Consider the following 24,541-nt stretch of genomic DNA (forward strand, 5'->3'; position numbering starts at 1 on the left):
GGTCTGCCATTTCCTTTTCTGTTTATTTTATTTTATTTTTTTTGAAGATGAGGAAATGGAAGCAAACAGGATTAAGTGATTTGCCCAGGGACCCATGGCTAGCAGTGTCTGAGACCGAATATACACTCAAGGCCTCCTGATGCTAGGCCAGGCCCCACCTGACAGTGAAGCAAGCCTAGTCTTGACTCCTTGGCTGAACCTGAGAAAAACAAAAGCAAAGCAACCGGTTTCGCTCAAAATCCAATAGTTAGCAAAGAGGCACGACTACATTCAGTGGGCTACAAGAAAAATTAAATAGCATGTTTAATCATTTCACAACAAGTCTGTAGTGCAGTAGTATAAATTCTTTTATCTTAAAAAAAAAGTTTTCCCCAAAACCTCCAGCACCCAGAAACAGAGGGCAAAGCTGTCATCAGCAAGGCAGGATTGCACAAGAGGCTCCTTGCCCGAGGAGAGTTTCCAGGCAAAGAACTGGGCCCTGAAGTGTGCAAACGGGTCCAACAGACAAGGAGCGAGTTAAATGGAGAATAAACACAGTGATCCATAGTGAGAAGAGTGCTGAGGAAAGTCCTCCTCCTCACAGGCGTGATGTGCGCACAGACATGTGCACCCGCAGACCCCCAGCACTGCTACATTTCTGCCAAGTTCAGGGGCTTATTCATTCTGACGTCGGGCCCGCAGGACAGGGAGGGAGGAAGGAGGGAGCCCCGGCTATGGGAGCCTGAGCAAGCTGGCCATAAGCTAAAACCAGGGGGCACGTGGGGCACAGATGGCCGGGGCTCAGGGGAATCCACCACCACGTGAGCACCCACCGGACACTTGCTCTGAGAGCAGGCCAGGTACAGAACTAAAGGAGTGCCAGGGAGGCCGTTGCCCTGAAATGCGTGGGCTCAGCCCTGTCCTTTGGGCGGCCTTCTCCTCTTTCCTGGTGCACAACTGGAGACAAAGACTGAATGAAGTGGGTGGAAGTGGGGGACGCAGAGCTCTCTGTGCTACTGTAACGGGGTGCTGGTGGACAGTGAACGCTCCTATCTGACACAATGGGCGATGGGGGGCAGAGGGAGCGCCGGGGGCGTGAGCCTGGTCCCCACGGGGGTTCCCAGCCCATCCAAGGACCAGCGCTTCCTCCACCCACAGCCTTGCTTCATCAGTGCCTGAGGAGGAGGTTCAGCTCTTTTCATTTCAGTGAAAGGACAAATAATTTAAACACCAAAGAGTCATTTTCCAAGCTGTCCAGGGCATCAGGAAGCCGCAGTTCCCTGTGGAGGGGCAGAGGCAGAGGAAGGGTGTTGCTGCGCAACTTTTTCTGGTGGCCTCCTGGCCCAAGCTCTAGGAAAGACTCTGGAAGGGCGGTGGTGGGGGGAAGACGGGAGACAGGGCAGGCTGGGAGCTCCCCTGAAACACCACCTCGGGAAGTGCTACAGCATCCTTCCTGCCCCCCAGGCCTCACCCCAGAAGGGGTCCTGAGCTGAGCGGTTCTGAAAGGCCCTGTGGGTTGGGCGCTAAGTCCTGGCAAAGAGGGAGCCTCTTCATTCACAGTTTCCTCGGGAGTTCCTTAGAGATGTCCAGATTCAAGTACAACCAGTTCTATTCAGAATTGGGGGAGGGAGGAGAGGAAGGAGGGAATGCAGGAGAAAGAAGGGAACAAGCATGTGCATTCTCTCGCTCACACACTCACGCACTGTCTCTGAAGCGACTCTGGATCTCTCAAGCTTCCATCATCCTCTCCTCCCTAAAGCAGAGACATTTCCTGCCTTCTCCCTGCCTCCCCTGCTTCCGGTCCCTTTCAGGGGTCCGGGTTGGCTACAAGATCTCCTCTCTGGGAGTCTTGGGCTTGAGTGGAGCCTGTCCGTTGCGCAGAGAGCCATTCTGGCCACGAAGTAACCGGCCCTTCTCTCGGTCTGGCCAGGTGAAGATGGCTTCATCACTATCCAGTTCAGACTCAGAGTGCATCAGGCTACTGTTCAGGATGGGCACCTTCTGCTTGTTGCCTGTAAGGGAGTGAAGTGTAAGGAGCAAGAAGGCTGGGAGAAAAAAGAGGGAGATTTGGGGCACTACTTGTCCCAATACTCTGCCTACCATTGAGAGAACCCACGGCACTATCATGACTAGGAAGTTGCCCCAAAAACACTTAAGGGAAACACTGGGGCTAAACAAGCCACAAGTCTGGTCCAGCCACTGCAAGAACAGAGTGATCAAAGGAGCCCTGGAGTCTACAGCCCCATCTTCTCAGAGGGAATGTGCCCAAGTCAGCAGGCAGGAGGTGCTTCCAGCTTCAGGGAACTTTATTTGAATCTGGAATCACCCTGCCCACTTGGGGAAGGTGGCAAGGAACAGCGCAGCCTTCATGCATGGCTGGTAGACACCTGGTACAGATGGCTTCTCCCTTCTCCTCAGCCCCTAGCCTCATTTGGTAGCAATCTTCTTATCTATCTTTTGTTGAATGTCCAACCAAATGCATAGCAACTGTTTCAAAGCTTCTCCACTCTAACTGATCAGCCCCCCAACCTTCAGAGGCTTTGTTTTTTCTACTTTATTCAGGACTAAGTGAGTTCTTTCTTTCTTTATGTCTTAACTATTTTTTTTTTCATTTTATTCCCCCCGCTAATTTTAAATGAGGAGCTAACCTTTCCTTTCTTATTAAGAAATTATCACCAACTATGCCTAATTCCATGTCTTCTTACCTTCTTCAGGACTGGGTTCCCTAATCATGCCGTATTGCACACATTTTCTCTTCTTTTACTATTACCCCTATCAACAAAATGCTCAAGTGTCCCCTCTATCTTTAAAAAAAAGAAAGAAAGAAAGAAAGAAAGAAAGAAAGAAAGAAAGAAAGAAAGAAAGAAAGAAAGAAAGAAAGAAAGAAAGAAAGAAAGAAAGAAAGAAAAGAAAGAAGGAAAAGAAAGAAGGAAAAGAAAAAAGAAACGCAGCTTCGAGTCAGTCCCTGTTCCCTGGACTAGCCATCTCTTTTTTTCCTTTCACAAACTGTGCTTCCACTTTTCATCTCTCACTCTTAAATAACGTGTACTCTGGGTTCTGTTTCCACTATTTTCCTGAAACATCCCAATTGGGCCTTTCTCACTTCTTAGTGCTCTCCAGTGTGGATGAAACAATGATGCCATGAATTCCTCTTCCCTATTTAACATCTCTTTTCCCAGGTTCTATGCCATGAGGACTTGTGACTTTCTTCTTACTTCTCCAACAAGTCTGTGTTTTTTTCCTTCAATCATTTTCTCCTAGTGAAGGAAATATGTGGATTACCTGAAGTTCAGTCCAGGTCCTTAGAAATCTCAGCCACTCCTGTTTCAATTTCATGATCTTGAACTGTGAAGCTGCCTTCTCTGATCACGACCACATCTTGCCTTCTGTTTCTGTCCTTACTAAGACCTCTGGCCCCTCCGTTCCCCCTAGTCTCTCTCTCCCTGTGCTGGCCTTAGAGTCCTGTTGACCTCAGGGATCAACTCTGCATGTCACCCACCTTTCAATGTCTTTCTGGCTTTTCTCTTCCCCATCCACTCCCTGGCAATGACAAACCTAGTCATTTTCATTAATTCTCTCCTCTCTGCCTACTTCTTTTCAGCTTAATGCCATTGGAAGAAATTGAACAAATGTGCCAAATAGGTTCACTACAAATTTGATGTTATACAATTTCAATGGGGTGTTCAATATAGTAATGGCAATCTTTTATCTTTATGCCATTTCCATACCTATTTTTCTTCTTGGGAGATGGAAGACCTTACCTATTCTGTAAATGAGAAACAAAAGTCCATCTCATGGGAGCTCCCTCATCTCTTCTACTCTATACTTTAACACTCTCTATACCTTTTTTTTTTTTCCCCTGAGGCATTTGGGGTTAAGTGATATGCCCAGGATCACACTATTAGGAAGTGTTAAGTCTCTGAGACCAGATTTGAACTCAGGTCCTCCTGACTTCAGGGCTGGTGCTCTAACCCCTCCACCAACTAGGTGCCCCTCTACACTTTTTGTCATCTTTTCCTTCTTTATTCTTGTTTCTGAGGAAGAGATGGCTCTTCTCGTCAAGTCCAACCCACAGTCCTTCAACTTGATCCTTTCCATGTCGTCCAGCAGATTAACCCATCAATCATTCCATCTGTTTCTTCAATATCTCCTTCAACTCTTAGTTAACTTAGTTAACTCCTTAACTAGCTCTTTCTTTATTGCATACAAATATGCTCAAGACTCTTGAATTCTTAAAATAAACCTTTACCCAATCCTGTCATGCCCTCAAGCTATTTATCTCTCCTTTCTTTCATTGCCATATTCCAAGAAAGAATCATCAGATTCTCTGGCTCCTCATCCTCACTATCCAATAGTTCTTTAGCCTCTTGAAATCCTTCTGGCTTTTAACTCTGCCACTTTACCAAAACAGCTCTCCCAGTGATTACTAATGATCTCCTCTTCTAAATCTGGAAGTGACTTTTGTCCTCAACTTCTTTCATCTCTTTACGACTTTTTTTTTGGAAAGTATCAAATCTCTTTTGTTCTAGATGCTCCCCTTTCCCTTGGATTCCATGATACTTCTCTTCTATTTCTCCTCCTACTCCACAGATTTTACTCCTTAATTATGGCTGAGTCTCAAGAGTTTATCTTGGGTCCCTGTTTCTTTCCTCTTATCTTTTTTTTTTTTTTTGGCTGAGGCAATTGGGATTAAGTGACTCGTCCAGAGTCAGACAGTTAGGAAGTGCTAAGTATCTGAGGCTGGATTTGAACTTAGGTTCTCCTGACTTTAGGGCTGGTGCTCTCTCCACTGCATTACCTAGCTACCCCTTTCTTTCTTCTCTTTCTCTGACTCCCTTGATGATTACTCACATTTGACATCTTGGAGTCAGTCCTTTCCCCATACAGTCACAAATTTAGTTTGGACCCTTTCCAATTACCTGAACTTTTGTAATTTGCTACCTAATTGTCCTTTCTGCTTCTCATCTCTCCCTTTGAAAGTTCTTTTACACGCAGCCGCCAAAATAGTTTTCCTAAGGCACTGTCTAGTTATATCATTTACTTGCACAAAAAACCCCCCACTGGCTCCCTACTGTTTCCATGAAAAATATTAACTCCTTAGCAAAGCATTCAAGGCTCTCTATGATCTGGTTCCAATCACCTTTCTCCAGTCTTTTTTCATATAACTTCCATACAAATACTCCATGTTCTAACTAACAGGATTACTTCCTTATCCCTCTAATTCAATATTCCATCTCTCCCTTCTGGATATTTTTACAAGTAGAATCTCAGGTCTCACATGTACTTCTATTTCATCTCTGCCTGAACTTCCTTCAATGCTCAGCTCAGGTCCTGACCTTCCTCAATTCCACAAATGGTTGCTCTTTTCTTCCTCCTGAAATTAATGCTTGTTGAAGAAATGCCGTATTGCCAAGAGAATGTAAGCGGCTTGAAATAGACTTTTTCCTTTGCACCCCCATTTCTGCTGTGGGGCCTTACACACAGTGGATGTTTTCAAAACGAGCTGAGCTGAGCACCTCCAGCACTGAGTTCTGTCCCGAGCTGCCGTCACATGGGCCCAGAATTTGCATGTGGCCGCAGGCTGCAGCTGGAAAAGTTGAGGAGCAGCAACACGGGGATTTGGGCCCTGGTGTTTCTAGCTTCAAAGGCAGAGTTCTCTCCCTGCACTGGGCTGATTCTCTCATTGGTACATCCTGTTGTAGGGAAAATCAGTAGGAAAAAAACCAATTTTGTAATTGTGACTTAATCCACAATGACTTCTCTCTGTTAGGAGTCCAGTCATCCAGGTTCCAAGCCTCATCTCTCTCGCCCCCATATTTCTTCCTTTCTTCCTAGTCCTACAGCCCCTCCACTCAAGTCCAGGTCCTCATTATGATACTGATGCTTTCTGTATCAATACTTTATGTACTGCATTGCTTCTAATCACTCTTCTTTCCAATTGCTACTCACCTGCTTGGAAACCTCTGAGGACTCCCATTTGGAGAAAATTCAAAGTCTTTCTCAGCCTGCCTCGGGCGGTCCTTCTATTGCTTGGGCCATCCCTCTAACTCTCCTTCCCTCTCTCTTTCTCCACAAGGCCTGATTCCTTCTCTCTGCGCTCTGATTTATGACGTTTCTTCCCTTGAAGGGCTGCATTCTCTTCCTTCTATGCTTCAAGGTCCCGTGCAAGTCCCAGTTTTGCTCCGAAGCTTTTATGACACTGCCAATCCAGAGTACGAACTCCCTCTTCTTACGGAGCAAGCACTGGTCTGGGGTTCTCCTTTGGGCCAGAGCACCCTGGACTGTTAAGATATTTTTGATAAGTTTGTGTCTTTCTTCCTCAGGTAAATGAGCTGCTCCCTAAGGACAGGACCCTTCCAGCAGGGTCAAGCACAAGGTTTGTATGCAGGCAGTGCTAAATAAACACTTTTAACTGAAACAGAGACAGCAGGGTCTAGTGGGAGAGGAAATGGGCTAGAGACTGTGCCCCATTTGACCCCAGTCAGATCACACTCCTCCTGGGATCTTTGTTTGCTTCTCTGCAAACTGAGGGAGTTGGGCTGGACTGGACCCCGGGTCCTTTCTTTGTGACCCTATGACCTCTCCAGATAGCAGTGCCTTTAGGGGCGTGAGAGCAGCCGTCCCCACTCAGAGATGTCACGCCAAGCTGTGGATTCTGGGGGCCCCCGATGATAATTCCTGGTCCTGAGACCTTACCCAGCCTCTGCTGGGCCCACTGCTGCAGAGGGCTCGTGAGGGTGGGAGCCGTGCGGCAGCTGCATGACCGGTACCGTGCTGCTGAGACACGGCCTGCAAATGTGGGTGCAGAGAGAGGGAGGCTGGAGGAGGCTGATGAGGTCAGGTCAGCCAGGCACAAGCCCTGGTTAAGTGCTCACAATGTGCCCGGCCCTGGGCTGATGGCTCCGTCATGAAGAATAAAAATCCCGAGCATATAAGCCACCTCCAGTGTGACAGAAAGGGAAGGACAAGGTGGGGGGTGGGGGGGGGGAGCTGAGGCTTGAAGGAAGCCGGGAGGTTGGGCTACAGAGAGAGGGCCCTCAAGGACATGGGCAGCAGCCAGGGCAAAGGCAGGTGGCCGGGAGACCTGGCCAGAAAGCTGTGGCACGGGGGGCTTCCAGGATAAGGCTCCATCTGTGCACCCTGTCACCAGCAGCACTCCTGGGTCCGGGCCACAGTGCCCAGGGAGGAGCGCCCAGGAAGGGGAGGTCTCCTGCGGGCAGGGCAGGTCCCTTGCTGCAGTCTCCCTCCCTGGTCTTCCTCACAGCCTCAAGCCTTAGAGACCTTTCTGATTGTGCCTTAGGCCTGGGACCAGCTGCGACAGAGCCCTCCTGGCTGTCCTCCAGAAACATTCTAATTTATTCCTTTCTAAAATGTGCTGCCCAAAAGAAAGCACATTTCTCTAGATGTAAATTGAGTAGGGCAAATTAAAATGGACTCATCACTTTCCTATTTCTGGATACTATGCTATCTCTCTTAAAATAGCCTAAGACTATATGAACTTTTCTATCAGTCACATCCCACTTGTGATAGACACTGAGCTTACAATCCTCCAAAATTTCTAGGTTTTGTTCATAGGAGTTGTTGTGCAGCCACAGCCTCTCTCCTTATCTTTCCTTTCAGTTAAATATTTAATATTTCATCGGATTGTAGATTTAGAGCCAAAAGGGACCTCTTGTTCTATCCCAACCTCCTCTCACTTTACAGAAGTTTCAAGTAGAGCCCAGAGGGCTTGTGCCCAAGTTTCCAGAGGTGACAGAGCCAGGGCTCTGACTCCCAATCCAGCCCTCCCTCCCTGGTGCCATCCTAGTGGTAGCCTTCTAGATCTTGTTTGTCATCTGATCTGCTCTCTCTTCTACATTTATGCTATCTGCCTGCTTTCCAAGCTAGCGCCCAAATCACAAATAAAAACGCTGAGCTACACAAGACCAAAGAAAAGATGTTTCAGGTGTTCCACTAGAGACATCCTGCAAATATGACACTGACCCACCAAAACCCATGCTTTGGGCATCCTGAAAAAAGCATTCCACCAGTTCTAAATCCAAAAATCAATCTCTCTCTATACCTTGTTTACAAGCAATAGTAATAATTACCCACTGCTCGGCTGAAATCCAGGAAAATTCATTTAATCCACTTCTCATAATACTTACCAGCTTAATTTTCCCAAGAAGTCTGATAAAATACTTTTTGACAATGCCATGCTATGTTTTAGTGGCCACTGCTCCCCATTCAAATACTCCCAAACCAGCCATTCAACATTCTAGAATTTTGCCATAATCAAATTCAAATTCAAGCTTACCAATCTAAAATTTTAAGATTTCACCCTCTCCATCCTCTACTTAAAAAATAAGAAAACTGGGACAACATTAGTTCATTTCCTATCTTGCAGCAAAACTCTTTAACTCTCCACAATCTTTCAAAACTGACCAGTCATCAGCCTCTGATGTCATTCCTCTAGATTTGATGAAATCTTGGCTCTTCTTCACCGATTGAGCTGGCTCGCTTCAGCTCTAAGTAACAGAGGGAGCCAATTAGAAGTCCTCCTGGAGTTCTCACCAGGAAGTCTGTCCTTCCTCCGGAACATCAGATGCATCTCAAAAAATTCAGATCAGGTGGAATAGTATTCTGCTGACTTAGCCCAGATTCCAGACACTTTTATTTCCATCAGATAGGATAAAAATTTTCTTTGTCCTAACTTCAAATGACTATGCCTCGGAGAAGGATTACCTGCTCTGGGGTTTGGTTTTAGCTCCAGACTTTCCTGATCTGTGGCATCCAAGATCTTGTACTTGCTTTTCCTCTTGGGTTTCCCTTTTCTCCTGGAAAACAGTCAACAAACACTTATTGTTTACTCTAATGAAATCTCTCTCGAAATGAAGTGTTGGTAGTACAGAGACCAAACAGAAAAAGTCCGACTTAAGATGCTCGTGTTGTTTCAGGAGAGACAACAAACACATGAGTAAGCATATACAAAATCGATTAAAGATGAAGTGGAGGAAACATTAGGAGCAAGGGGAGAGCAGGGAAAGGTGTCACTAGCACAGACTAGAAGGAAAAAGGCCCATCGAGAGGTGGAAATAAGGTAGAAGCATGTTCTGGGCACAGGGGACAGCAAAAGGACAGAGATGGGAAATGGAACACTGTGTGAGGGGCAGTTGGGATGTTAGATTGGCTTCACCACAGAGTGCAAGAAGGGGAGGAAGGGATAACAACAACTCGAGTTGAGGCTAATGAAGGAGGCTCCAGGCCTGGACAGGTAGCACAGTGTTTGAAGAGCCATTTACTGGGTCTTGCAGGCTGACAGGTCAAGGAAAGAATCAGGAAGTCATGTTTTCTCTTTAAATGTCAGCCACTCATGGCAAATTCTGCTGCCCAAATCCTCTCCTATTGTGGAACAGAGGACAGGGCAATGGCTACATCTCCGGAATACCAAAGTCACGGATATTATGGCTGTGACAATTAGAAAGCACAAAAGAAGATGACAGCTAAGTGACAGTCTTAAGTTGTGGGGAGCAGTCAGCAGCATTCTGGGTCCTTCCCTGTCTTACCTCTTACAGCAGCAGACCACAGTCCAGGACAGGATCCCCAATGCAACAATAATGACAAACGAGGCAATGATGACATAGAGGACGCTCCATTCTGTAGAGGAAAACTAAAAAGTAAGGGTTGGGAAGGTAGAGACAGGGCCAGGGCGGCTGCTGCTGTGCTGCTGAGAATCAGTGAGCAGGTAGAGACTTGTAGGTGCAGGTAAGGACCAGAAGGGAATATGAGTCTGGAATGATCAGGACCAATGGAAAGGAAGAGATCCAATACAAGGTCAGAGGACCTTGTAGGCACAGTTAAGGGAAGTCCTAAAAGTTCACTGGCTAGCATTATTGTGGCCTTTAAAAGAACATAAGAACACTGGAGAAATATGGCTGGCCGATGAAGAAAAATACATTTGAATGGAAAGCTACTTCTATGATAGGGGAAAAAAAAGAAGATAAATCACACTGATGAATTTCAGAAAGACCCCCTCAATCAGCTGGACTTATCCTACTCAAGTACTTGGCTCATCTTAAACATAATTCATTTTATTCTTATTCTTTGAGCTTGCTCAGACCTTAAGGAACAAGTATGTACAAAAGGAGAGTAGAAGTCCTTCAGGCAGAGAAAATACCCATGCCTAATCTCCATTGCCAGTCCAATATGCCAGCTCACTTTGGAAACAGGATCAAGGCTAAACTGAGTCAGGTGAGCTCCAAGGGCTACATACCACAGTTGCTCTCTCCATCTTTCAGTTGCACTTTAATGAAGTTCTCCATCCAGAAAGGGTCACAGATGCAGCGCTTGGTGAAAGAGTCACAGCGGCCATGATCAGAGCAGTTCAGCTGACATGCTGATAAGGGAAGGAAAAGAAGTCATTAAAAAAGCCAAGTTAGCAAGAAGGGAGACTTCTGATTCTCAAAAGTTCTCTGCAAAATGCAGAATGATCAAAATGTTCAAGGTGCCTTGGTCTGCAGCAGTTTCCCTATATTTTCCAGGCTGGCCTGGCTCCCTGCTCTAGTATATGTGACTAGATCAAGCCCCACAATGAGCACAACAATGGCTGATCTTTAAACAGCCTTTAAGGTATTCAAAACCCTTTACAGGATATTATTCATCTGTAGAAGTCCACATCAAGATGCTTCCCATGTAACTAGTGAGGACTTAATCAATATAGTCATATGGCAAAACTCTGTCATTCCAAAGGTATTTGAGCAGATTCAATGCTTGTATTATAGGCTTTGTGAAGGCAGTGAGGGAACACAGTTTGATTTACAAAGTGACGAATTCAGTCTGGTGAGCAACTTCGTAATGGGAATAATTTTATTATTATTCCCAACTCGGACCTATGATGTCATTGATATTGGTAATTACCAGTGAGGAGATTCTCTCTATCAAAACAGAACTGGTACCTTTTCTACAGCTAAATCGTCTAAAGGGGTTGCCTAGAACACATAAAGGTTAAGTCAAGCCATGAATATTTGTAAAGCACCTACTAAATGCCAGGTGCTTCGAGAAAAGCTGGGGATACAAAGGAAGGGAACAGACTGTCTCTTTTCTGGGAGTTTACAGTCTAATGGGGGAGGCAACATACAGACTAGGTACAAACAAGACATCGACAGGATAAATTGGGTCATCCCAGAGGGAAGGTACTAATAAGGGAACTGGGAGAGACTTCTTAGAAGTTAAGAAACAGAGGGGCACTTGAACTCAGATTCTTCTCACTCCAAGGATGGTTTTCTCTATCTATCATAGCATGACACCTCTCTCGGCATCAATATAGATATCAGTCACAATTTTATCAACATCAAGAATGGAAGCCAATGAGAATGACCCTTTGGATTCCACCCTCTAGAATAAGGAAAGAATGACAAAACTTTTCCTGACAGATACCTGCGTTGTGGAGTCAGGGATTTCTGTTCTCATGGTCTAGAACTACTCACTGACTGTATTGATTTCCAGAGCTCGAAAGATCAGGAAGTCTGTCTGCTGCTTCCTCAGCTCACTCTTAAGCATCGCTGCAACATCATGGCCTTTAAAGATCTGGTGTGGAGGCTCATTCTGCACAAAAAACACCATCTTTGTGCTGCAAGGAAATGCAATCCAAGAAAAAGTCAATGGAATCTGACATTGACACTAAAAGTCAACATAGGTTAAGTAAGATTTTGTCACCTGAAGACCACAGTTTTAGCTTCAGAAGGGACTACGGGGGTCCCTCCTTTTTACAAATGAGGAAATTGAGATTCAGAAAGGGCCAGTGACTTGCTTACAGTCACACAGCGAGGAAGTGTCTGAGGCAGAATTGGAACACAGGTCTTCCTGACTCCAAGTCTAGAACTCTAACCACCATATAACCTAACTGCCCTGTTAGGTTAGGTTAGATTCAATGAATTCTTTTTTGTTTGGTGAGACTAGAAACACAGAGAAACATTTCATGGCTAAGAGACAGATTTTTACCCAACACAACTTCTGTTGTGACAGAAATGAAGAAACCTAGCCTCCCCTCCCCGACTCTTGCACAGTGGAAGCCTGGCCCTTTGACTGTCTCCCTCTCCCTCCCCCCACCTCTGCTCTGTGTAGGGCTGGATCTTCTGCACGGTGATGTCGGAATCCAGCACCCCCAGGAGGACACCAATCTGCCGAATGAACATCCCCTTCTGCCTCTCGGTCAGCTGGCTGACATTGACGTCCAGGATCATTTCCACCAGGTTATTCTTCCTGGGGTCTGTAAAGGACAGAGAACAGGCAGAGCATAATAGCACATTTCCTGAGAGACACAATGCCCTTTCTGTTTTTTTATGGAGGCAATTGGGGTTAAGTGACTTGCCCAGGATCACACAGAGCTTTGGAAGTGTTAAGTGTCTGAGATCACATTTGAATTCAGGTCCTCCTGACTTCAGGGCTGGTGCTCTATCTGCTGCACCATCTAGCTGCCCTTACAAGCCTTTCTTTACATGTTTACTTTGGCCCACAAGAAGGGAGGTGACAGAAAGGTTCCTTAGTTTGCAGTTGGCCTTCCAGTCCTTTTTACATAATGCTTCAAGACCATGGCCGGACCCCGCCTATCTGAAAAGGTGAATGAGCTTGGCTAACTTTAAGCCACCAAGCATGGCTTTCTTTGTAGTCTGATGTCTAAATGGTCTTGTCTATTGCAAGAGGTATGCAGCTTAGGCTCATACCTAATGGTCTTTATCAATTTGAAGAGCTATCAGGGGGAAGAGAGAGTAGACTTCTTCAATTTGGTCCAAATTGTGCCAACTGACAAAAGTTAAAGGGAAGCAGATTTTAGGTCCAAAGTATTTCCTAACAAATGTATATTAATGAAATAGATAACGCTGGAAGCTAATAAACTCTTTTTTTTTTTAATGATGTACTTACTAAATAATGAATTGATTTAGCTATATTTTTGTTCCAGTCTTTCATGAAAAGGCAGCCAGACTAATGGATGGCATTTGTTATTGCATTTTTACATATAACATTTAATCAAAAAATCTAAAGGAAGGCTTCCAGTTTATTAGGTAGATGTTCTGAAGATTAAATGATTAATTAAATTAATTGATCCAAGAATTAATTTAAGACATGAACAAATGCCATTTAAATAAAATCTGTTTGGCCTGGGAGTGCTTTGTCTGGACCCCACCCTATTATAAGGAAAAACTCCCACTGATCAGAATTAAGAAATCTGACTCTGCTCCTTGTTATCTGTGTAACCTTGAGGGACATTTCCCTTACCAAGGTCTCAAGTTTTTCAACTGCAAAATCACCTAGATGACCTTTTAGGTCCTTTCCAAGTCCAAAGCACATGAGAAGGAGGGAATTATGAGTAACACTGGTAGAAGAAGGAGGCCTGACAAAAAGAATCTGATTCCAAAGAAACTCTGGTTTGCCAAAAGGGTGGGAGAGCATCTTTAATAAGGACAGTTATAGTGTCCTTATGCTCTCCATTGGGTTACTTTTGAATAAATAATTAAAGACTGTGGATTTTTACATTTAAAAGTAAAAACTTTCATTGCCAAGAGTACCTATATCATTTATATATTTGGATGCATAGTTTGCATGGTCTGATGTACAATTTGCATAATTAGTAGATTAGTTGTAGTTTACATCTAAATAGTGAGTTTTTCCAGTGTTTGGAAGAAGCTAACTACCCTGCCTAAAAGAAGAGGATGAGATGACTTCTTGAGCTCCATCTCATCTTGAGGAGTCTTTCTATACCTGAGTTTTCTATTGTTAGCCTGAATACTCAAGAGTGGGCTGTCACCATTCCTTCCTTACCAGATGCTCTGGAATGTAAAGGGCCTGATAAATTCTTCCCCTCTCCCCAGAACTACAGCACAAATTAACCTTAAAGCAAAACAAAAGACACAAAGCTCTATTTAAGAAGGACATCTCATTTCTGCAAATCTGCTAACTTAAAAGATGCCTGTTATTTTACCTTCAGTGAGCTGTCACATAAAGCCTTGGGCTCAACTTATAAAAATAAATTGTTTTCTGCATCTGGACTATGATGAAATAACATGATTCAAGCTACCCATGTCCCTGTGTTCAAAATCACTAAAACATCCCACATCTATGCTAGGCCAAAAAGAACTACCTCAAGGTAGAGACTTATTGCTCCCTCAAGTGCTGGCCCTAGAAGAACTCACCAGGCTTCACATCCACAGTGGCCCGATCTGTGTCACTCTCACCCTTTGCATCAGTCACTCTCAAGTGAAATGTGTAAGTTCCTTCCACCAAGTTGGAGAGGAATAGAATGGGGTGATGGTCAGAATGATTCAATATTTCCTGTGGGTTAAATAATATAGACGACTTTTTGGGAGGAAAAAACTATTAACACCATTTCCTTTTTAGGATTCCTATACTATCTGACTTCTATGTATTGCATTATACCCTTCTACTTCAATTCAGATCAATTTCTGATTTGAATTCTCAATGGATTATCAGGAAAAATAAAGAAATTGTAAAAAATTGTGACCATATAATTACACTTTAAATTTAGTAAGAGGGAATATTTGACAAAGTACATGACACATAATAGGGACTTAATAAATGCGTATTAACTGAACTTAAATTTTGGACTTGCTCCTTTACTATCTTACATCAAGGCCCACAATTACCAGAATACTTACCCCTGCTGCTGGGCTTCCTTCATCCCTAGTCCAGAGGTAAGTGACTATGCCCTTGTCATCAGAGGACTTGGATCCATCTAGTTCAGCTGTATTGGTGGGCAGAGTTATTACCACATTCCCAACTATTTTGGCCACAGGTGGCTTGTTCATTTCTATACAAAGAGAAAAGCATTTAGGAAAATCTAAAATGCCAGAAAAGAAAGATTGGTTTTCCATGATTTCAAGATATTTATGGGGAGAGAAAAACATCAACATTTGGGGCAATTTTTATGAAGACTCAACTATTCCAGTAACCAACTCTATGTACTAGTTATTAGAGGTCAGCACTTTCATTAGGATGTGATGTTCCTATCTTATATAGAGATGAGGTCTGGGGTCACTTTAAATCAAGGATAAAAATCATTGTTGCTCATGCTTTTTCTTACCTTTGCATCCTCTTAAGAGAGACCCTATTTTTCTGCTTTAATAGTATACAATAAAAGTAAAAAGAAATCATTCGGGAAAATAATCTGGAACTATCACAAAAGAAGTCACCAAATTGTGTCTATCTTCTGACTCAGTAATACAACGAGCCATATACTCCAAGGGGGACAGAAACAGAGGAAAATATCTCACTCATTCATTCCACATATACAATGAGTTAGTTACTAAGCCTTATAATTTGTACCTTTACAATACCTCTTGAATATGTTCCCTTCTCCCCACTCATAGAACTATCACTCTACTTCAGGCCCTTGTCCTCTGTCATCTAGACTATTTCAATAATCTCCGGATTTATTTGCTTTGAGTCTCTCCCATACTTTAACTCATTCTCTACACAGCTAGACAGTGACTTTCCTAAAGTACAGGTTTGATCATATCATTCCTCTATTAAAAAAAAAATACAGTGGCTCTCTATTCTCTCTATAATTGCATGTTAAAATGACATGGAATCAAATTAAATGTTAAATGTATGGCATTTAAAGGCCTTCCCAGCTACTTCCTAATATCACATATCCCTTTCTGCCAGGATCTCTACAGCCTATGAGAGTTCTTCACATACAACATCCCATCTCCCATTTAAGTACATGCCTGCAATGCTTCCCCTCTTCAACTGTGCCTCTCAGAATACATGCTGTCCTCCAAGACTCAGCTGAAGTACCACCTTCTGCAACAGGCTTTGCCCATACCTAGCCCTCCTTCCCCCTCACCCCAGCAACTAGAGCCTGACCCTCTAAAATTATATTTGGGGTGGGGGGGGGGAGCAGCAAGTTGGTGCAGTGAAGAGAGCACCAGCCCTGAAATAAATCTGGCCTCAGACATTTAACAATTCCTAGCTGTGTGACTCTGGGCAAGTCACTTAACCCCAATTGCCTCCACAATAATAATAATAATAATAATAATAATTTTTTGTAGAATGCATACTGCACTCCTATTAAGATGTAAGCTCTCTGAGGGCAGAATTGTTTCACTTTTGTTTTTTGAAGTAGGCAGAATCAGGAGGACAATTTGCATAGGATCACAATAATATAAAAAAGAATCAATAAATTCAAAAGACTTTGGTCAAGTTGGAAACCAATCATGACTTGAGATAACTGATGATAAATCATCTTGCCAGATCTTGGTAAAAAAAATGATGGACCAGAGTATAGTACTAAATAAGACATGTTTTTAGGCATGGCTAGTGTATAAATTTATTTTGCTATATTTGTTTGATTATATATATTACAAAGAAAGGCTTAGGAAGGAGGAAGATAGGTTGGTGCAGAAAAAGAAAAGAAATGCAACAACAAATTAAAAGTTTAGACAAATGAAAGCAGAAGGAAGTTCAGAAGGGGACAAGCAGGAAAGTTTTAATGTTTTCAAAAAAACTATATAATAAAATTTCACAGTTACATATACAATCACTTTTCTGTTTTTTTTTTTTTTTTTTTGCATATGCAAATGGAAGCCTAAATCTCAGAAAATAAAAGAATCTGGGTTTCATTTTACTGATATCCATAATACACTACGCTTTAGTGTAATTTTTCCATAGAAAAATTAATTGTGCAAAGACTTGTTTGGCAAAGTTCAGAGTAGTTAAATGATTTAAAGAAGGGAAAACTACTATATAAGGTTATATAAAAAATGGATTAAAAATATAGATTTAAAGTTGGAAGGACTTTAGAAATCTTCCTTATTTTACAGAAGAAGAAACTGCGTCTCAGAAAGGGACCTGCTTAAAGTTCCACAAATAGCAAAGGGCAGAGCTGGGATTAAAACACAGGTTCTCTGACTCCAAATCCAGCCGGTCTTCCATTTTTTATACTTGAAGAGCAAAAAAAAAGTGGGGGGTAGGAGGGAAGACAGTCAGTAGAAAAAAGAAAAGAAGGACTTTCTTTGAAAATGTAGAGAATAATTAACATATATAAAATTAGACTTGGGTAATATGTTGGTTAGTTTTGCTGAAAATTTTCCCCTCTTTTTTATTCTTTGTGATAAAGGTCTTTCTGGGAGGTGAAGGAGAAAGAGATAAATAAGAAATTGTAAGTGATATTAAAAACCCAAAAGATATTTAAAAAGTTCTTTTTTTTTTTTTTTTTTTTTTAAATAAGAGGAGAGTGAGTAAAAGTAAGTACTGAGGGGGAGGGAAAGAACAGAGAGGAGAGAGGGGAAGAGTGAGCCAGAGAGAGATGTAAACCTAAGATAGTCTGTCAACTTGCTTGAGAAGTAGGAAGATACCTATATGGGGAGCAGCTGGCAGGAGAGATAGAAGGAAGAACTGAAAAAGGAGGGAGGAAAATATAAGAAAGAGGTGATGAAGAGGGAAAGGATAGGAAAGAGAAGAGAGGGAGAGGGACAGAGAAAAAGGAAGGAGGGGGATGAAAGAAAAAGAAGGGAGGGAAGAGTGAAAAAGGAAGAGAGAAAAGGAAGAAAAGGAAGGAAAGGAAAAAGAAAAAAAAAAGAATTAAGGGGTAAAGAAGGAGAAAAAGTAAAAGAAAAAGATGGAGGGAGATACTGTTATCCTTTGTTCCTTTGGCAGCTTCAGTTTTTCTGAGTGTTCAATTGACCACATCTGACTATCATTACATACAAATCTGATGCCTTTTTTTGATTAGGAGATTAGAGATGGATAAAAAAATTGTAAATACTGTATTCTTCTCTCGACATAACTCTTGCTAGCCACTAAAAAAAGCCCCACCAGCTGTAGGCCCCTGGTTTGAAGCAACCACTCTAAATTCTGACAGCAGATGTCACTGTAGTCAGTACAAGTCAGATCACCCCTAAGTTTGCAAGGCACTGAAGCAAAGACTGCACTGCAGTGAATTCTGCCCTCCCATCCCCACCCTCTACCCAACTCCATATATGTGTTCAGAAAAAAGTATTCTTTGCCTCTACTTTTTTCTCTCCCTTTCTCTATCCCCTTTGCCCCCACTATTTCTCTTTCTGTTTCTTGACTTTTTCTTCCCTTCCCTCTCTCTCCCTTTCCCCTCTCCCCTCCTCCCCAGACAGACAGACACACAAACAAGTTAATTTAGACAAGTAACAGTTCCTCTGTTGCTTTTGACCACTGTGAAATGCAAATAAAATCCAGTCCAATAAATAAAGACAGATTTCTCCTCCCAAGTGAATGCAATAAAATTCCAAAGTGGGTCAGTCACATTTCACTCAGTCCTATCCAAGATAAGATACCTTCTTTGACAATGACACTGACGGAGCTTTGACTTTGCAGGTTCCTTTCATCTTTGACAGTCAGGGTGAATATATAGGTTCCCACCTGGAGGCCAGTTACAGTTGCTATGGAATTGTTGGCATTTTCGAGTCGCACACCATCAGGGCCCCTAGTGAAAGGAATAAAAGCAAAAAAGACTGGTTTCTACCTGACTTCTGATCCTTAGGGAAATGATTTAGAAGGCCTTTCACTCTAAGGGTTGACTTCTACAAATTTATTCTCAGTCAAAAAAGGAACTTATTGTTTTCAAATCCCTAAAAGAAACATTTAAAATATTCCATTTCAATAAAATTACATGTGACTTCCAAATACAGAAAATACTGGGCACCAGAGCTGAAACACTTCTAAACTTCCTCTTAATATTCAAGAGCTTAAAAGTCCAAGGTCAAGTCAGCAAGAGTTCCCCTCAATCAAATTCAACTGTCATTCTTTGCAAATTTGGTAAGTATATCCTAAGCACAAGGCCACATCCCATGATGGAGTCCTTATTCAGTTCCTGGGTTACTTTTTGTTATTTCTTGTTCCCGATAAAGTATGTATTTCACTTTTCTTGTGTCCCAGAAATCAGCCCATGGTAAGGGAGGAAGGTATATATACCATGGTGGAGAGGTGGAGGGGAGAGGAAGGAAGGGAACCAGGGCAATATCACATCTCAACACAGATTTTCTTTAGCCAATGGTTGGTGGCTATTTTGTGGTGCTAATAATGAGCTCATCACTAAGGGGTTAAGGTATAAGGGGACAAAGATGAGTAGAGCATCACCTACTGTGACATTTTTAAAGGGCATAATTCTGACCAAGATGGCTCTCTTCCAAGTCAGATTTTTCTCTCTGATACAATAAAATTACATGTGGCTTCCAAATACAGAAAATACTGGGCACCAGAGCTGAAATACTTCTAAACTTCCTCTTAATATTCAAGACCTCCTTGGAGAATATCAATAGAGACCAAAAACAATGATTTCTAAAATATCTTTGGCAAAGTTAAAATACAATGAAGGAACAGTAGGTCAAACAAAAAAGCCAAACACGAAGGAAAGAAGAGAATGGAAGGAAGAGGAGGGAAGGAGAGGGATGGGAAGCAAAGGGAGGAGAAAGGGAAAAGGTAAAAAAGGGAGATGGGAAGAGAAGAGAGAAAAAAGGGAAGGGAGAGAAAGAGAAAGAGGGAGAGAAGAGGGTAAGATTGAATGATGAAGGAAAAGAAGAAATTCCTGAATTTAAAATTTAAGCTGTTTTCCCTACTCTCTTCCAAAAAATCTTACCGTGCTATGACTTGAAAAACTATCAAGAGTTAAAAGGTACAGTTGTGTCTTTCTGGAATTTCTTTGCTTTTGGTGGAGTTCTTAAAAAACACACACACACACACACACACACACATCCTGCACATAATCTTTGTTCTGTTTGTTGTGGTTTAAAAGTTAAAAGGAACGATGAAGGGCAAAAATGGTTTTGATTAAACAATTCCAATTTAATTAGACTTTTTTTGATCAGTGCCCTTTGCCTCTGGCTAACATAAGTGGTAAATGGTGTCTTTTAAGACAACAATAACTGAGAACGAGGCTTTCATTTTGCAGATGTTGCATCAATTCTCCTTAATAGCAGGTGTCAAACTGTTGCTCCCGCCCAGCCTCTGCCCCAGCCTCCCTCGAATGACTCTAGAAAACAGGATTTTTCAGTTCCATTACCCCTTTCCAATTGCCTCTCAAGAATAATCCAGCTCCACTCTACAGCAGATGGGGCTGTATCTGCCATGATGCCCAGGACCAGTCAGTGCCACCTAGGGAACAGAGGCTGGCAATAAATGTTTTTTCTTTCCCTGCAGAAGTCAGAGTACCAATTTCTTAAAATTGGAGCCTAGGATTACATCATTTTTCAAAGTTACTTATCATCAAATGAAACTCTGAAGAGACCCAAGGTTCTCTGCTAAAGGAAATTGGGACCAATACCTACTGTGTTTTCTCCCAGAGATATGAGATGATTTTCTGGTCGTCCAGGCTTTTGCTACCATCCAGAGTTGTGCTGTCAACAGGAAGGGTCAGTTCTTTATCAGGGCCAGCATCTGCCTGGGGTGGCTTGTTGTTTTCTGGAAGAGAAGTTACGTCAACGGCAGGCCAGCTTAGATCGCATGGGATGTAACTGGGACTTAGGCTTTGTTGACTCTTCCCCTTGCCTCTGATTCTCTAATTTTATAGGGCCTAGCAAGTGTTTATTAAGCATAAAATAGTGCTGGGGGGATAGAGAAAACATAGTTCCCACCCTCACAGATCTTATGGTCTAGATCAGGACACACAATAACGAAGAATAGAACTGTACATAATTGAGTGCCCACAGCCATAAGAAGTCAGAAAGAAAGGTCACTGAGAACTCAGGGCAGACTTTATGGAATAGCAGGAGGAAGTTTAGGATTTGGTCTTGAAGGATATTTCAGGTTTGAAGTTAGATACTTCACAAGAGTGAAGGCATAATGAACTTGACATGTTTAAGGGACAATGAGACCAAACTGAACAAAGGATGTGGAATGAGGGAAAATGGAAAATAAGAAGATGGAAGTTATCATAGGAGTGATAGCTTTTAAAAAAATTTTTTTATTATAGCTTTTTATTTACAAGATATATGCATGGGTAATTTTTCAACGTTGACCATTGCAAAACCTTTTGTTCCAACTTTTCCCCTCCTTCCTCCCCCTCTCCCCTAGATGGCAGGTAGACCAATACATGTTAAATATGTTAAAATATATGTTAAATACAATATATGTAATACATATCTATATAGTTATTTTGCTATACAAAACAAATTGGACTTTGAGATAGTGTACAATTAGCCTGTGAAGGAAATCAAAAATGTAGGCAGGCAAAAATAAGAGGGATTGGGAATTCTATGTAGTGGTTCATAGTCATCTCCCAGAGTTCTTTTTGCTGAGTGTAATTGGTTCAATTCATTACTGTTCTATTGGAACTGATTTGGTTCATCTCATTATTGAAGATGGCCACGAACATCATAATTGATCATCATATAGTATTGTTGTTGAAGTACATAATGACCTCCTGGTCCTGCTCATTTCACTACATCAATTCATGTAAGTCTAGGAATAATAACGTAACTGCTTCTTCCATGCAAGTTAATAATAGTTTTTCCTCAGGACTTGGGAGACTCAGAAGACTAAAGGCTGGAAGAAGTGGCTCTCAGATGTTTGGCTAGTGGATTGCTCATTAACTCAAGATGTCCTTGATGCTCATCCTTGCTAAGTTTCCTTTCTGTTATGGCTAAGAAAATTTCCTTTTGTTAACTGTTGAATGACCTACAAATAGCTTACTTTATTCCAAAATTGAACTTAAACTTCACTGGCCCAAGTTAGGCCCAGCCCAGAACAGATGGGATTAGGACAGACATTGGAATGCCTTAAAAAGTTGAGCAGGGATTTATTTTTGAAATAATAAGGAGGTGTTAAAAGATTTTGAGCTGAGAAGTAACAGAACATGGAGTTAGGAGACCTGGTTTCTAATCTCAATTGACCCATTAATCACCCTGCACAATCCTGAGCATATTATTTTATTTCTCTGGGATTTATAAAATCAGAGAGCTATATAGCAGAAGATTTCTTTTTTTTTTTTTTAATTTTTATTTAATAATTACTTTATATTGACAAATCCATGCCAGGGTAATTTTTTTACAACATTATCCCTTGCACTCATTTCTGTTCCGATTTTTCCCCTCCCTCCCTCCACCCCCTCCCCTAGATGGCAAGCAGTCCTATATATGTTGGATATGTTGCAGTATATCCTAGATACAATATATGTTTGCAGAACTGAACAGTTCTCTTGTTGCACAGGGAGAATTGGATTCAGAAGGTATAAATAACCCGGGAAGAAAAACAAAAATGCAGATAGTTCACATTCGTTTCCCAGTGTTCTTTCTTTGGGTGTAGCTGCTTCTGTCCGTCATTTATCAATTGAAACTCAGGTCTCTTTGTCAAAGAAATCCACTTCCATCAAAATATGTCCTCATACAATATCATTGTTGAAGTGTATAATGATCTCCTAGTTCTATAGCAGAAGATTTCTAAATAAACTTTTAGTATGAAGAGCCTGACCTATAGTAAAAGAATATATTCAAAAAGGATCAATCTAGTAATGTCAAGCACAATAGATTGGACCAGGAGAAGTTCAAAGAAAGTTAAATCACCTAAGTGCCTACTGTAGTATTTTAGGAGTGAAGTAATGAAGGCCTAGGGGCCAGGAGGCAGATATGCTGTACTGGAGAAAAAGTGGCTTTTATAAAATCATAAACCTAGAGGGGAGGCTCAAGTTCTCTACAGTTATATATGAATGACTTAACAATAATATTTTATTAAAGCTTTTTATTTTGAAAACATATGCCTAGATAATTTTCAACATTCACCTTTGCAAAACCTTGAATTTCAAATTTTTCCCTCCCTTTCCCCCACTCCTTTCCTTAGACAGCAAGTAATCCAATGTATGCTAAACATGTGCAATTCTTCTATACATATTTCCACAATTATAATTTTGACATAGTTTCTTCTTGTGACAGCAATGGTCATTCCTGTATGCTAACACTAAATTCACTTAGCATACCTCATATTGATCAGATAGACCAAATGGGCTTAAGATGATTTTTCCAACTTTAGTTCCCTGTCAACTGAGTGCTAGATATAGTTCCATACATTTATTGCTGTTTTTTATTAAGTTTTTAATAATGGATATTATTCAAAAGAAACCTACAAAATTAATAGCTCTTAAAGAAAATACTTAAATGACAACTGGTGATACTATATTATTGGTTGCTGCTCTGGAGAAGTTAAGTACCACAAGGCTCATTTAAGCCCACACTAAAACAGCATTAGCTGCCTAAAAGTATAAAACAAAATGTAATTGCAAATGAAAATATGAAAACCAATGACAAGAACTGAAAATATTATTGCAAAAGTCTTATTTTTCAGAACACAGATTTTCAGAGGAAGCTGGTAATTTAAGGAGTTGCTACTGATCTTTACAATGTGATATGGGCTAAAAGATCACTACAAAGAGCTGCTAACCATTTCTCGGAAGAGAAAAATGTCATAGGAAAAATAGTAAGAAAATCAGAATATTTAAGACTGGGGGAAAAAGGTAATTTTTACTTACAAAGTTTGCTTTTAAAAAAAAAATTCAAATATAAAACAACTGTTGTCAGAAGTCTTCCTGAGTTTTAGATGGATAAAGTTGACCAAAAAGGAAAATAAAGACTGTTGGAATGGTTGTAGGAAAATAAATCCTTAATGGGCACTTTTGGTATAACTGTGAAATTTGTATAGCTACTCTGAAAAGCAATTTGGAACTATGTCCCCAAAGGATTTAAGTTATGCATACTTTTTGAACTAATGAATGAAGCATTTATTAAATGCTTACTATGTATTATAGGCAACTAAGTGATAGGACTGAGCACCAGATGTGAAGTCAGAAAGAGTAATCTTCCTAAGTTCAAATTTGGCCTCAGACACTTACTTGCTATGTGACTCTGGGCAAATCACTTCACCCTGTTTGCCTCAGTTTCCTCATCTGTAAAATGAGCTGGAGAAGGAAATGAGAAACCATTCCAGTATTGTTAGCAAGGAAAATCTAAATGTGGTCATGAAGAGTCAGACACAATTGGAAAAAAATGACTGAAATGGAGCACTGTGCTTTGATTCAACTATATTATTAAACCCCAAAGGATATCAAATAAAGAGAAAAAGGAACTATATATATAAAATTATTTGTAGCAATTTCTTTTGTAGAAGCAAAGAACTAGAAAGCCAGGGAGTACTTATCTATGGATAATGGCTAAACCAGTTAATGGTATATGAATGCAGTGGAATAATATTGTGCTAGAAGAAATAATGAATTTGGGAAGACCTATATGAATTGATGCAGAGTGAAGTGAGTACAATGAGGATAATTTATATAATCATAACAGTATTTTAAAAATAAGCAAATAAAAACACTTTGAAAGATTTAACTCTGGATCAGTGACCAACCATGATTCCAGAGGAAAGAAAATAAGCTTTTATTAAGCATCTTCTATATGTCAGGCTCTGGGCTAAGAGCTTTAAAATATTATCTTATTTGATCTTCAAAACAATCCTGGGAAGTAAGTGCTACTATCATCTCTTTTTTATCATTGAGGAAAATGAGAATGATAGAGGGGGGAAAAAAGATATAAAGAACAACTGGAAAGTCCAGAGT

The 24,541-nt window shown here is 41.4% G+C and overlaps 1 protein-coding gene across 4 annotated transcripts in view; it reads right to left on the reverse strand.

Annotated features, from left to right (window-relative positions):
* Nucleotides 1–279: 279 nt before the first annotated feature.
* Nucleotides 280–24,541, reverse strand: part of KIAA0319L (KIAA0319 like) — a 92,235-nt gene continuing 67,973 nt past the window's right edge. The window contains exons 12-21 of one of the 4 annotated variants that reach the window (XM_051987660.1): nucleotides 20,271–20,403; nucleotides 18,282–18,430; nucleotides 14,631–14,782; nucleotides 14,148–14,286; nucleotides 12,067–12,226; nucleotides 11,445–11,587; nucleotides 10,232–10,354; nucleotides 9,525–9,615; nucleotides 8,704–8,795; nucleotides 280–1,991 (exon numbers count right to left, since the gene is read on the reverse strand). In XM_051987660.1, coding sequence (XP_051843620.1) covers nucleotides 1,804–1,991; nucleotides 8,704–8,795; nucleotides 9,525–9,615; nucleotides 10,232–10,354; nucleotides 11,445–11,587; nucleotides 12,067–12,226; nucleotides 14,148–14,286; nucleotides 14,631–14,782; nucleotides 18,282–18,430; nucleotides 20,271–20,403 — 1,370 coding nt within the window. In that variant the 3' untranslated portion in view covers nucleotides 280–1,803. Of the gene's footprint in view, nucleotides 1,992–4,263; nucleotides 6,261–8,703; nucleotides 8,796–9,524; nucleotides 9,616–10,231; nucleotides 10,355–11,444; nucleotides 11,588–12,066; nucleotides 12,227–14,147; nucleotides 14,287–14,630; nucleotides 14,783–18,281; nucleotides 18,431–20,270; nucleotides 20,404–24,541 lie in introns of those variants that run through there. The other 3 variants (XM_051987658.1, XM_051987661.1, XM_051987662.1) reach the window with 3 other exon arrangements.

This window comes from Antechinus flavipes, chromosome 3 (assembly GCF_016432865.1).
Source record: "Antechinus flavipes isolate AdamAnt ecotype Samford, QLD, Australia chromosome 3, AdamAnt_v2, whole genome shotgun sequence".
Taxonomy (NCBI): Eukaryota; Metazoa; Chordata; class Mammalia; order Dasyuromorphia; family Dasyuridae; genus Antechinus; species Antechinus flavipes.